This window comes from Ursus americanus, chromosome 6 (assembly GCF_024610735.1).
Source record: "Ursus americanus isolate L20-20 chromosome 6, mUrsAme1.1.p, whole genome shotgun sequence".
Classification (NCBI taxonomy): Eukaryota; Metazoa; Chordata; class Mammalia; order Carnivora; family Ursidae; genus Ursus; species Ursus americanus.
The window spans coordinates 9,409,577-9,423,843 of record NC_142132.1 but is presented as its reverse complement, the minus strand read 5'-3'; the positions used below and the strand labels follow the sequence as shown (position 1 = coordinate 9,423,843).

Here is a 14,267-nt window from a genome sequence, read left to right as displayed (position 1 = left end):
GTCGTTTAATATTCTGATGGAGACTTTGGAAGTTATTTTTATAGTTCAGAATTGCAAGAGTGTAGCTCTGCAGGTGCATTAGCTCCTAGAATGAGATGTATGTTTTTAAAAGTAAATGCACATGAAGTATAATTAATAAGCTTTAATTCAAGAGTTGACTGTGGTAGTTTGTAGACAACTGTGCATGCTGGTATGCTTTGCCTTATATAAGTAGATAGTCACTAAATAGGTTGTGTATCAGTTAAATGGCACAGGAAGTTCCAAATGCATTAAGATTTTAGATGTAAAGACATGAAGGACATAGTGCTGAACATATCAAGGTCTTTATTATAATTTTGAGTTGGGGAGATTTTCTAAATATGTGAAAGCTCAGATCATCACAGGAAAAAAAAAGATTGATAGAATATTTCTGTTTGATAAAAGATACCCTGAGCAAAGTGAAAAGGCAAATGACAGACTGGGAAAAGAGCTTGAAATAAAACAGAAATGATTGATATAAAAGCTCTTCCAAGTCAATACAAAATAAATGAATACTCAGGAGAACTATGGGTAAAAAAAAGAAAAGCTCACAAAACGAATTCTTATGACCAAGAAACATATAAAAGTAATTTGTCTCATTAATCAAAGAAATTCACATTTAAGCAAGCTATGATTATTCACCGATTAGGTATTCAGAGATTGCTGTGTCTGTCAGGGTCCGGTCAGGAAAACACTCTGTACTAGGTATTTCAAGCCCTGGGGTATTTGTTACAGGGACTTGGTTAAGGCTGCTATCACCCACATGGCTGGAGAGACCAAAGGGGAAGAGGTGGTATCACCAGAACCTAAGACTTTGGAAGGGGGCCAGGATGGAGCTAGTGAGGGGTGCCTGGAGCAGTAGCTCGTATATGTTGCTGCTGGTGGAGGGAGGGCAGTGGTATCAGGAACCTATGAGAGAGTGTCCTCTCCCCACCTCCCTCACACCTAATCTATCAGTATCTCCCATTAGCAGAACATGGCCCGAGCTGGCAAGGGGTCCTAGGAGATACTGTTTGCAGACCCCAGCTCCAGGATCACAGAGTCTTGGGGCTGAATACAAGGTCCCTAACTAGCATAGGTGCTAATAATCAGGACTGGTGTGGAGCACTGGACAAAACAGGCCTTTGCATACACTCTTGTTAGGAGTGTAAATGGGTTCAACCTTTTGGAAAGACAAGTTGCCAATATCTGTAAACATTTTAAGGGTGAATTCCCTTTGATCCAACATTTCTGTGTTAAATTTATCCTTTAGAACTGATAACCTAAGTACAGAAAGATACATGTACATGATGTTTCATTGGGATAATTTATATGATTTCAAAAATTGAAAATAGCCTAAATGTCCATCATTTGGGAATAGGCTAAATATATTGTATTTCCATTTCATGAAAAGCATGGCCATTAAAAGTATGTTATTGAGTGATAAACAGATTATTACATATGATCTTGTGAAATCCAAGAGAGTCACAGTATTGAACTAGCATGGTTTTTCAGAAAGTAGCTGCAAACATAAATTTAGATGTAACAAGTGCAAAATTTCGTGTGTTGTAGTTTATTTTTTCTCTCAACAGTTATGAATGCAGGGATGAGGAAATATTTCCTACAAGCTAATGATCAGCAGGACCTAGTAGAATGGGTAAATGTGTTGAACAAAGCTATAAAAATTACAGTAAGTATATGTTTTTGTTTTTTTTTAAAGTCTGGAAATAATCTTTACATTTTGAAAATATACCTACTGAGTGTTTCCAGTTTACCAACAGGTTGCATACTCCAAGTTTGTTTAAAAGGCAGTTGTTTATAATGTGAATATATTTCCTTCTACAAGGTGACTATCAGCCCTTAAAAACAGCCCATACATAAATGCCTTTTGAACCCATTATGTACCTAATAAGATACATATTAGTGTAGATTTTAACCATTGCATACAGTAATGTTTCTAGGGGAAAATGCATGTTGAGGATGTTTTTTCTTCCTGAGTAGGATAAGGGGCTTCCTGCCACCGACCCAGCTACTGGGCGTCGGCCTTCCTGTCTTCCAGGCCATGGCCAGGATTGCTGTCGGATAGGGTAGAATTTGAAGAGAAGAGCAGGAAGCGGAGGTGAGGCAGTGGGACTGAGGCACAGGGATAGGGAGTGGATCTGGAGAGCTGTGGCGGCCAGAGGGTCCTGCCCACATGGTCCCGGGAGTCTGTCTCGGGCTCTAAAACCTGCCTGGCCCCCTCCTCCTCCTTGATTTCAGGGTTTGCTGTTTTTGCACACCTTTTCTGTGCCCCAGCTTCCTGCTTGCCACCTGCATTTCTCCTTTTGGTTTTCTGATGAACAGGAATGTGTATTGATTATCTGCAGTGTGCCAGACCCTGCCCTGCAGGTTTTACCCAAATTATCTGGAAAAGCAAGCTTAGAAGAATTGAGTAACTTTTACCGGTTTCATAGCTGGTAAGTGGTGGAGCCATGAGCCAAACCCAGCCGTTTGACTCTGGAGCCCGACCCTGAAGCGCAGCACCTTACTGCTTCCCGAAAAAAAGAGCACTTTCCTACTCTTTTGTTCCTAAAGCAAAAACCAGACTTTTCTGAGAGCATTTACTACTGATGATGATAGGTAAGTGGATAGGTTCTGTGCCCTGATCCTACCTCTCCTTGCTTTTTCCCTCATTACACACTTGTAGAGAAACACATAGAGGCCTGCATGGAGAGGATCTGGAAGGAGTTCCTGTGTGAGGTTTGTGTAAATTGAAGTGTGTTTCTACTAAAATGCAGTGGTTTACTGACCCTGAACAACTCAACCCTCGAAAGACATATGCTCTGGAAGTCACCATATGTTAGTTACTTGATAGTTGCCATCTGAAATGAATGATTCCATATTTATATCACAACACAATAAAGAGTTAATGTAACTAAAGCTGTTCACAGAGTGAAGTCGGAGTTTTTGTCTTGCCCCAGCACAGCTTGTTACCACATGGCAGAGAACACCCACGCAGTATGTCTGATCTGTGCATGAAGCAGAAGTTATTTTAGGTTTGTGCAGTTTCAGGAAAGCAATTTTTGAGCTGATTCACGAGTACATATTCTTAAAAGGTCTTAACAAATTGTTTTTAATTGTTCTTAACTCAATATATATACTTTTAATGTGAAATTTTCTTTAAAAAGACAGTAGTGACTTTACTGAATTAATTCATTTATTACAATTTAAAATAATAAGCAGCACTGGTTTCTTAGTGCTTCAAGAGAAAAAGTAGTGAATATTCTCAGGCTTTTTGCCATTTTGGAGGTTCTTGCATTGCTGTCTCTAATTTATTAATAGTGTGAAACCATCTTCTACAGGTGACACTGTTAAGCTTATTCAAATGCAAGAGAAACTGAGGTTGGGTAATGTTCCAAAGTATAAAGACTTTTGAATATCAGCTTTTGTGGTTTTACAGCTTTATTTTACAGTTGAAATTTTTATATGTTTAAGCTAAATCAGTTGATATTCATGCTTATATATTTTATGCTTTTGTAATTCATGTTTAGAAAATAGGAATACATAAAAGATACAGAAATCCTTAGTCAACAAAGTGAATGTAGTGCTATTAAAGTGAGTTAAAGTGAATATAGAATTGATAGCATTTACTAAAGATCAATCTTAAATAAAACATTTAACTTACAGGATAGCAATGAGAGAATTTCCCATGCTTACATAAGGTACATTTAATTTTTTTCTCTAAAGAATCTTGCCGGGGGGGGGGCGCCTGGGTGGCTCATTCTGTCAAGCATCTGACTCTTGATTTTGGCTCAGGTCTTGATCTCAGGGTCCTGAGATTGAGCCCTCCTCCATCACGCTCAGTGGGTAGTCGGCCAGAGATTCTCTCCCTCTGCCCCTCCCTCTGCTCACACACACACACTCTCTCTCTCAAATAAATAATCTTTATTTAAAGAGTCTTGCCAGTTTTAATATCATGTGTATAAATACACATGTAAATGTAGTAGGGTGTGGACTCTCTAATTTGTCATACTTTCCTATGGAAATTGCCAGTGATTTACATGTAGATTTCTTTGGAAAATAAAGTTTATATTTTAGTGTATGTGTAGTTTATGTTTCTGTGGAATCACTCCAAATAACATTTTGTCCAACTATGTAATACAGTGGTCTGCTGAGTACAATGTGATACATAAACTTAAAACTTTAACAAATTCATAATTAGGTTTAGAAGTATGTGGTTTCAGAATAGAGATGGCTGGGGGTAGTGGTAAGGGCATGGTGATTATTAAACTACTTCCTAATTATAGTACCTGTCATCTTAATGGACTGTCCTTTGACACCCGGTCTGTGGCTTTCCTTACTTTCCTAACTCTATGTGAATGTTTATTGGTGGCTGCCATTTAAAAAAGTTTTTCCCCTTGTTTGAAAAGAGAGTCAGTAGTGGAGGAACCAACCCTGAAGGGAGTATCAGTGACTAGAGTTGGGAAAATCAAATTTTAAAGTATACATTCAACTAGCTATTCATTTATAGTAATAGCAGTATAAATATGGTGGCCTCCGGTCCCTTATTGATTGAGGAATGTCCAAGATGTATATGGTATATTCCTAAGCAGAAACCCACTGTGTTTAAAAATAGTGCCTTTTCCCCACCACAGATTTTAATTTAAAAATCAATATTAGATTTTAATCTAGAAATCAGTGTTTTTGAAATTGTGGCCAAAATTCCACAATTTTTTTTTTTTTTAATTGGCAGCTGGGAACAAGTAGAGTCCGCTGGATATGGGACTTTGGTCCTAACGGAACGGTAAACCTGCCACAAATGCCAGGCCTTCTACTCTGTGCATGTGCTTTTCAGCGGGTAGCTCCTGCGTAGAGCCCTCAGAAGGCTCTCAGTTCACATTAGAACATTTGAGGTTTTAGTGTGTAAGCCCTGTCATTTTCCTCCAATTTGTTCATCTCTTCATTCTCTGACTACCTTTTCTTTTTCTACTGTTAGGATCACAAGCAAATGCCTCCTAAAAATACATGCAGATTTCTCACAGAAAGCAGTTACAGTACAGACAGAAAGCAAGAGGGGGGGAAAGTCAGGGGCAACGAGGGCACGCACAACCAGTGTCTTTGACTCGTGCCATCTGCCTGGACAGGTCATTTTTCTGATTCTCATTCAAAAGTTGGGTGTTTTTTTGGGGGGGTCCTGAAAATATGTTTATTTTAATGGCTGAATTTAGACTAATATTCAGAATTTTTAAGAGTATTATTTGTAGGTATTTTGCTTATATTTTTCTTGTTTTGGGAGAATGTTTACAGTTTATTTTTTTAATTGATATGAAATGTTATATTAGTTTCAGGTGTACAACATATCGATTCAAAACTTCCACACATTACTCAATGCTCACCACACAGTTTAGATAATTTTTATTGTGAAGTACAGTTCTAAGTTAATTATTGAGCTCTAGCATTGGAATTATGCCATACTTAGCATTTTATTTTATTATCAGGACAAATTAGAAGCAGTGGGCTTAACAGCATAGAGAAGGATTTTTAATATACCATCATTTCTGGAAGAAAAATAGAAAAATCAGTATAAATTTCAATGTATTTTTAGGCTGGTATTAAAGGTTTTTCTTAGGAAATGCCCATAAATGACTAAACTCTCAACTTCTTAAAAGAAAGACTAACTTCATACGGGTCACTTCTTAGCACATTTCAGCTAACAGTTGAGATGTGAGTTGAGCTCTCTGGTTTAAAATTCTTCTAATGCTGTTTTCTGTTCTTAATGGGATAGCTTGGCCCTGTTTTCTCTGTCATAACTGAAATACGTGATGCTCTCCATTCAAAACATTATGGGCTACCTTAGATTGTTTCTGGGTGTGTAGTGTCCATTGTAGGCCCTTCACTGTCATGTCATTATGTAAATCTTGTCAAGTAAAATTCTAGCCATTATCTGTTGCCTTTAAAAAGCTCCAACATGTGCAGCCTCTTAGAAGAATTCTGGAGGCATTCCCTGGCAGGGTTCATTTCTCTTCCCGTTTCCCTCACTTTTGTTTCTGCCAGTGACCTGCCTTGTAGTGTAAGTATGGCTCGAGGCCTGGGGAGAAAGCCTTGTGGGGAAGCATCACCAGGGGAGAGAAGCTGGGGAGAGAGAGGAGTTGCAGAAGTCACCCAAGGACAAGTTGTGTATATACATAAATTATATTTATGTGGATTGAGATCAGCTTAGACACACAGAGAGCATGTTTGCCCAATATTTCATAAATCTTTGTCTGCCGACACCACTGTACACCTGCTTTTCCCCAGACCTGGTGGGAGCGCGCAGGCCTGGCAGTAGCGTTTCTCAGGCTGGGTTATAAAGCACATACCTCAGAAACCTCTGGAGTTCCTGCTGAACGTGCAGCCTTGTGCACACCACCGTGGCTTGACCGAGTCGTTATTTCTGGGTATGCAACCTGGGAATCTGAAGGTTTTAATAATGTTCCTGGCTGATACTTCATGAATGTTAAAGCTTGCAAAGCCACACTGCTTTGGAATCATATTAATAAATGGTTTGGGTCTTTGACTGCAATGTGAATAGTGTCCCCTTGAGCTGTGCCAGTGCCCCGTTAACAGGGATTAACTGTATGTCAGACAGGTTATTTAATTTTAAATGTTTTTACATCACGACTACAGTGCTTATTGGAAGTAGTTGGCATAATGTTTCTGAAACACTGTAAGATCCTCAAATGCCCTTCAAATCAGTGGCGAGAGATTAACTATCATGCTCAACATCACATCAGTGCCAAGCGTAGTTTATTACATTTTATTCATAGCCAGAAAGTCTATAGTTCAGAGATAGACAGCATGCAACAGTCAGTTGATAGAAATATTGCTTTGTCAAGTCCCTTGTTTCTGGATTAGGCCACATAAGAAAAGCTAAAATGTAGTTAAACATTTGTGATGCCTTTGAATCTTTGATTCCACTTTAGCGAGGTTCTTGTGAGTGATTTATCATTGATACAAGTATTGGAATTTCTTTTAAAAATTTCCAATAAGCTTTAAGTTATTTTGAACATTTTGACTTCTAGTTTAAGTATCTTATTCTTTTTTTCCTGCTGATTTTGGATTCATCCACTGAGTCAGTCTTTCAGCATTTATTGAATACTTATTATGTTTTCGGTAGTAGGCTGTTCTGACACCAGTAACGATGGATTTGCCATGATCCCTGTCCACAGGGGTGCTGCAGAATCCTGGGCAGGAATGGAGGACAGGGAGAGAGAACATCATAGAGCTATAATCCAATGTCACGTTCTCTAATAAATAAGAGGTATAGTATAGTGGTTTAGTGTAGAAGAGAGTTACATGAGCTTAAATAGGACATGGTACAGCCAGGATCTAAAACCTACGTTTCTTCATGCCTCCGAGCCTCTGTTTTCTCTGTTTCTGCGAGAGTGGACATACTCGCCGCACGCATAGGCCTGATCAAAGGATTAAGTGGGAGAAGGTATGAAATAGTACCTGCCCAAGGAAACACTCAGTAAATGGTGGCTGTATTGTGAAGTATTACTGAAACAGAAACATTAGTGTGAGAACGTACAGGGGTACACACATGTACATTATACATAATTTTTATATATGTCAGTTATTTATAAGTGGATGATTAGTTGGATATTCTGTGATAAAAGAGAGTCTCTTAAATAATGCTGGTTGCAAAATGATTCATTTATGTATTATTTTAGGTACCAAAGCAGTCAGACTCACAGCCTCATTCTGATAACCTAAGTCGCCAGAATGAATGTGGGAAGAAGCAAGTGTCTTACAGAACTGACATTGTTGGGGGCGTGCCTATCATTACCCCAACTCAGGTAATACATTGGTTATTCTGCATGACGGTTTACCTACTGGGTAGTGATTTTTATGTTATAAACTAGAACATCTTTACTGAATTAATATGGTAGTTAATTAATTTTAAAAACTTCATATTCAAAAGTATGTGTTTATTGTGAAACATTTGGAAATCACAGATACACCAACGTAACACTTTTTATGCTTTCTCTGAGCCTTTCTTCTTTATGTTTTTGTCCCCAGAAATGGAGATACTTTGTAAATAACTTTTTTCCCTTATATCTCAAACATTTTCCAAGTCATTAAAAATGATGTAGAATCATTTTTAATGACTAGTCATTTTGCCATGAATTTACCATAGTTTACAAATCCTCTGTTGTTGGACAGAGTTCCTTTTCCTTTTGTAAACAATATGAGTAGGAACAACCCACTCTTCCTCCCCCACACTACCACACACTGACACTGGAGGTGTGGGATTCTGCTACACTGGCTGGATGTCCTACAGTTTAAGTCAATTCTGACAGTCAGCCTGGATCCCATGGGTTAAGGGCTCAGTCCTCCAAGACTGCCCCTACATCCCTTCAGATGTCCAGGTTACCTGTGCTTCTGACCTAGAAATTAGAGGTTCCCGCGACCTCACCAGACTTGATTAATTTGCTAGAGTGGCTCCCAGAACAGAAGAAAACAGTTTATTTGCTGTTTACTGGTTTGTTACCAAAGGATATGATAAAGGATGCACGTGAACATCCAGATAGAAGAGATGGGAAGGGCGTGAAGCTTCTGGGCCCTTTCTGGGACTCTCCCAGCACCTCCCAAGTGTTCACTAACCCAGAAGCTCTCTGAACCCTATACTTTTGGGATTTTTATAGAGGCTTCATCATACAGGCATGATCAACTCTTGTTTCCCGCCCCTCCCCTCTCTCTGGAGAATGGCAGGTGGGGCTGAAAGTCTCAAGCTTCTAGTCATGACTTGGTCTTTCTGATGACCAGCTGCCATCCAGGAGCCCAACGCAGAGTCACTGCGTTAGAACAAGAGATGCCCTTAGTGCTTATTATTTAGGAATTTACGAAGGTTTTAGGAGCTGTGTGCCTGGAACCAGGGGCAGAGACCAGTAGGTATCTATTTTCAGTTATCCATAAATACTGTGATGAAGATTCTTGTAGCATAAACTTTAGAGACATGGAGAATAGTTTTTTAAAGGATAAAGTCCTAGAATAAAATGCTGAATCAAAGAGTTTGCAAATACATGTAATTTTTTAAACCTGTTTTTCTACAAGCTGACCTAGATCAGCCATCAGAGAACTGGAATTTTGACTCCGTTCTATCATAAAAGTGCTAATCTGCTAAGTCATATCTTATTTGAGTGCTATGAAAAATATAAATTTATAAAAAAAATTTGAATGAAATTAAAACTTTTGAATGAGTTAAATTTCTTGTGTTGCTGTTGAGTGAATGAGTTTGTAATGCAAATTGAATTACCAGCTGTTGAGAAACTGCGGGTCCTGAGGTAATAGAATGCTGTTGCCAGCATCGGGCGCTTGTCTGTGTGCCTGTTTGGACTGCTAGGATTTTGGCACTTTATAAACCTTTTAAATTACTTTATGCACCATATTTTTCAGGTCTTCTGTCAGGGAAGGGTGATAGTGGAGAATCTTAACACATTAATTAACTAATTAGTGCTTTCTTTATTCTAAATAAAGGGTATATTAATGAACAAAAAAATCCATGCTCTAGTGGGAGCTTATATTTTTCACCAGAGTTGTATAAAAGTATAAGCTAGTATTGTGTGTGTCTGTGTGAGTGTGTGTACTCTTTAAAAAAGTAATGATTTTAACCTGCAAGACTTCTGGTTAAGATAGAACTAGACTAAGCTGCTTTCACCTGTCTTATGTCTTATGCTGATATAAGCAGTAAGACAACTTGTCTGTCGTTGTATTAAGATGGTAGTTTGTATCTCTGGCTGTTTTAATTGTATACAGAATTAAGGTTTTGTTGTGTTTTAATTTTGCTGTAGATTATTCAGTAGGTTCTAAGATTCCATAGCAGCTGCCATATTAAAAAGATCCCAAAGAATTTTACTTTGTCTTTTTGTAATGTAGCTTTTTAAATTTGTAAAGAAGTATGTACTCATTGTAAAAGCATTTAATTGCTATATTATCAAGAAAATGACAAATATCATTTGCTTGATTAATTTATTCTGTGACTGTTGGGTTAGTAGCAGTTACGTGCTGGGATTACAAAATTTTAAGAACATAATTCATGCTGTTGACCTGTCTAAATGTACAAGTTGAAAATTCCTCAAAATGAGACTTGAGTGTCAGTTTTTCTCTTGAAATTTAGGAGTTCTTACATGTTTGGTTGATTTGTGGGATTGTAGATTATAACATGTTGCATGTTATAAATAAACAGAAGCCAGTGCTTTGGGGATCACGAAAACATGAGTGTATTAGATCTTTTTTTAAAAGCACTGGACTTGGCATGTAAAAAACAGGCAAACAAACCTGCAGAACTTTTAGATTCTAGGAGCAAGAAGAAAATCTGCTGGCAAAGAGTTTTTATAGACTTGACATCAAAACCATAGTCCATAAAAGAAAAAATTGATAAATTGGACCTCATCAAAACTGAAAATGTTTGCTCTGTGAAAGACCCCAGTAAGAGGATGAAAGGCAAAGCTACACCCTAAGAGGAAATATTTGCACACCACATATACAACAAGGCACTTGTGTCTAGAACATATAAGGAACTATCAAAACTCAGCAGTGAAAAAATAATCCAATTAGGAAATGGGCAGAATTCATGAACAGAGATTTCACCAAAAGATAAAAGATACATATGTGGCAAAGAAGCTCTAGAAAGGGCGCTCACTGTCATTAGTCAGTAGGGAAATGCAAATTAAGACCACAGTGAGATATTACTGCACACCTCTCAGAATGACTCAGATAATTAATAACACAAATGCTGACTGCTGACAAGGACGAGGAGAAACTGCATCACTCATACATTGCTGGTGGGAACGTATAATAGTATGGCCACTCTGAAAAACAATGCGGCACTTTTTTCTTAAAGTAAACTTGTGATTACTATACAACCCAGCATATATACTCCTAGGCGTTGCTCCCAGAGAAATGGAGACTTATGTTTGCATCAGTCTGTACACGAATGTTCATAGCACTTTTTATTCTTAATGGTCCAAAACTGGAAACAACTCAAATGCCCTTTAACAGGCAAAGAGTTAAACAGCGCATGGTATGTCCAGACCATCAGTGCTACTCAGCAGGAAGAAGGGACAGACTAGTGATACAGGGAGCAGCCTGGATGAGCCTCCCGAGAATGATGCTGAGCTGAAAAGGTCATGTACTGTACGACCCATTTATATCACATTGCCTGAATGTCAGCACAATCAAGATGGAAAACAAATTAGAGGTTGCCAGGGAATTGGGCATAGGGACTTTAAAGGGGTAGCCCAAGGGAGCCTTTTAATGATGAACACTTCTGTATGTTGTTGTGGTGGTTTTAAACAAAGCTGCATGTGACAGAATTGCCTAGAATGATCCAGACACAGAGACCAATGAGTGCGTGTAAAACTGGTGAAATCTGGGTAAAGTTTGTGGGATGTTCCACTGTCAGTTTTGGTAATGTACTGTAGTTGTACAGTTTCCCTGTCGGGGGAACTAGTTGAAGGGGACATACGACCTCCTGTACGTTTCTTTTCTTTTTTTTAACAACTTCGTATATTAGTGAATCTGTATAATTATTTCAAAATCAGAAGTTCACCCCCTTCACCCTCCACCTGCCGCCCAAAAAGCACTGGGGACAAAACAAGAGAAATAGAAATCTATGGTATTATCATTGATGCGTTAAGATTATCTCAAATTATTTAGAAAACTTCAAAATTTGTGTTCCTAACTGAACTAAGATTTTATGATTTTCTATTAGAATAACATGAAATACAACTGTGCTTTGAAGCTAAACAAGCAAGAAAAGAATTTCTTTATTTGCTTCATTTTAGAAAGAAGAAGTAAATGAATGTGGTGAAAGTATTGACAGAAATAATTTGAAACGGTCGCAAAGCCATCTTCCCTATTTTACTCCTAAGCCGCCCCCAGACAGTGCAGTCATCAAAGCTGGCTATTGTGTAAAGCAAGGCGCCGTGGTGAGTACCTTAACACGTTATGTACGGAAATAATGAAAAGTGAGTCTCTGGTAGCAAACTCTCAACATACAAGTCATTTGCTTTGTTTTTTGAAAGACCCGAAGTGAGAGACCAGGGTGCTGGGGAGTCAGGAGATAGAATAGGGTGACTCTATGTTCATAATTCAGTGCTGTTATTTTCTTGGTCTGTGAGTGGCTGGATAAGTTAATGCTTATTACCACTGACCTTTAGTTTTAAATGAGCTTTCCTAACAGTTTATCCCAGAAGGCTTTCCTATTAATTTTTCCTCCGTTGGAAGAAAGAGAAAGAGAGCTCTAGCAGGGAGTTGTCAGGAAAAGAGGGGCCCAGGCGTGGGGGAAGGTTCACTCACTCCATTTGGTGTTGGGCTGACCTCAGTTGAATTCTGTGACTTTGAACTTCTTACTTAACCTCTCAGTCTCTCAGTTTCTTTTTAAGGAAAATTAGTTTATAAAACCTACCATCTGGAGATTTTTTTTTTTTGAAAGATGTAAATTAAGATAGTATTAGCACAGCACCTGGTCCTTAGTAAGAGCTGTTAAGGGTTAGCCAGATCCTCTCATCCAGCCAGACCCATGGTGGGGCATTGTAGGAAAAGCAAGTAAATTTACCAGTATTTCTAAGATTCCAAAGTACTTTTCCAAAGTTTGTCACTCTGTATGTGAACCAAATCATTAGAATTTCATGGGAAAATAAACTTTAAAGTCCTGAAAATTAAAAAAAAAATTCTGTGAGTAAAGAAATACTTTAAACTCTACTGGCAGTTCTGTTTGACTTCACATCACTTTCTGGCAACTCTAATTAGCTTAGGTCAGCCTTGGACAAGTTCTTTCATCCCTAATCTACTGACCTTTAAGCCAAGGGAAATGAAGGGAAAGGCTGAGAGTCTCTCACTGTAGCAGGTCTACAGGTAAAGTCATAAGTCTCATCAGGCAGTGACTCACTTGTGTTAATTAGGGTTTTTAGGGAGACATTTCTTTCTTTTTGTTGTATTCCCAGGTCTAAAATAACAACTGTTAGAGCTACTGAAGTGCTTTCACAATAACTGTATTTCAGTGACAAAAAAAATATTTGTACAAAGTAGGTTCACTTTGTTAAATGTTCGATGCTTTACTACTAAGTATAAAGTACTTGAAGAAAGGTTCTTGTGTTTTACAGATCTTACAGAGCTTAATGTGGTTTAGTAACATTTCCTGTCCTTGAACTTGAATTCTTGATGTCATTTACTTTGTGGGGTTGGGGGATGGGGAAGTGCTTTTTTCTTTTTTTTAACTTTTAGAGCATTAAAAATATGAAACCATATTATGAAGTTACATGATACAAGCTGAACGCAAGCCACCAAACTTGACCTAGGAGTTCAAGTCCTGCGTAGCGAAAGAGATGAAGTTTCATGTATCTCCTCATCAAGGGAGGGTAGTGAGAGGTTTTTCAGTGCTTGACATTTCTGATTGTGGGCTCGTATCAGAATATTTAAGTGGCTGTTAACATTTGACATTCTTAGAAACAGAAGTCTTATGTCTGTGTTCATCTCTGGTAGATGAAAAACTGGAAGAGAAGATATTTTCAGTTGGATGAAAACACAATAGGCTACTTCAAATCTGAACTGGTATGTTGTTCTGTCATCAATATTGCCTTAAAATGTCTGAGAAGAGTGTTAACACTGTGGTGATTTTAAGTGTGTGTGTGTGTGTGTGTGTGTTTCTTGTCCTGTTTTCTATTTTTAAAATAATTCTGGTTTTGAAAGGTACATACAGTTCAGTTTATTTGGTTGTGATGTTTTAATGGTAATTTTGTAAATACAGCTTAAATAAAAAGCTCATATCTTCAAAGGCATTTACCTTGAAAGAATTAAAAATACCAGAACTCTTTAGTCTACAGATTTCCTCTAAAGGGGAGCTGGAGGAGATTGTAGGATGAATTAAGTCTCTAAAGGTCAACATTTTAACTCTGTATTTCTACTTTTTTTCCTCTGTCCTCTCAATATTTTTTTTCCTGTTTCAGTTTGACTTTTTAAGTTTCCTCATATAAGACCTGTTTCTCCTATCTGAAGGTGGAATCAGAGATTGAAATCTCTCTTGTTTGAGTAACATCCTTATTTAAAATGTTCCTCTCATGTAGCCTGAGTTCTGCAACAGAATGTTGGATAATTTGGATGCTTTTTAATACCTTACATGTCTGTCCTGGCTCTTCCTGTTTCATGGGACCTTTGAGTGGAGACCATATACTTTATTTGAATGAAGGCAGCAGAGCAGCACTATCCAGTAGAACTTTCTACACTGATGGAAATGGTCTATATCTGCA

At 38.0% G+C, this 14,267-nt stretch overlaps 1 protein-coding gene across 10 annotated transcripts in view; it reads left to right on the top strand.

The window, feature by feature from the left end:
* The window catches only part of PLEKHA1 (pleckstrin homology domain containing A1), a 56,715-nt gene that overhangs the window by 27,095 nt on the left and 15,353 nt on the right, over positions 1–14,267 (top strand). For 7 of the 10 annotated variants that reach the window (XM_045803340.2, XM_045803346.2, XM_045803345.2 and 4 more), the window contains exons 5-8: positions 1,590–1,687; positions 7,689–7,814; positions 11,805–11,948; positions 13,504–13,572. In XM_045803340.2, coding sequence (XP_045659296.1) covers positions 1,590–1,687; positions 7,689–7,814; positions 11,805–11,948; positions 13,504–13,572 — 437 coding nt within the window. The remainder of the gene's footprint in view (positions 1–1,589; positions 1,688–7,688; positions 7,815–11,804; positions 11,949–13,503; positions 13,573–14,267) is intronic. The other 3 variants (XM_045803347.2, XM_045803349.2, XM_045803348.2) reach the window with 1 other exon arrangement.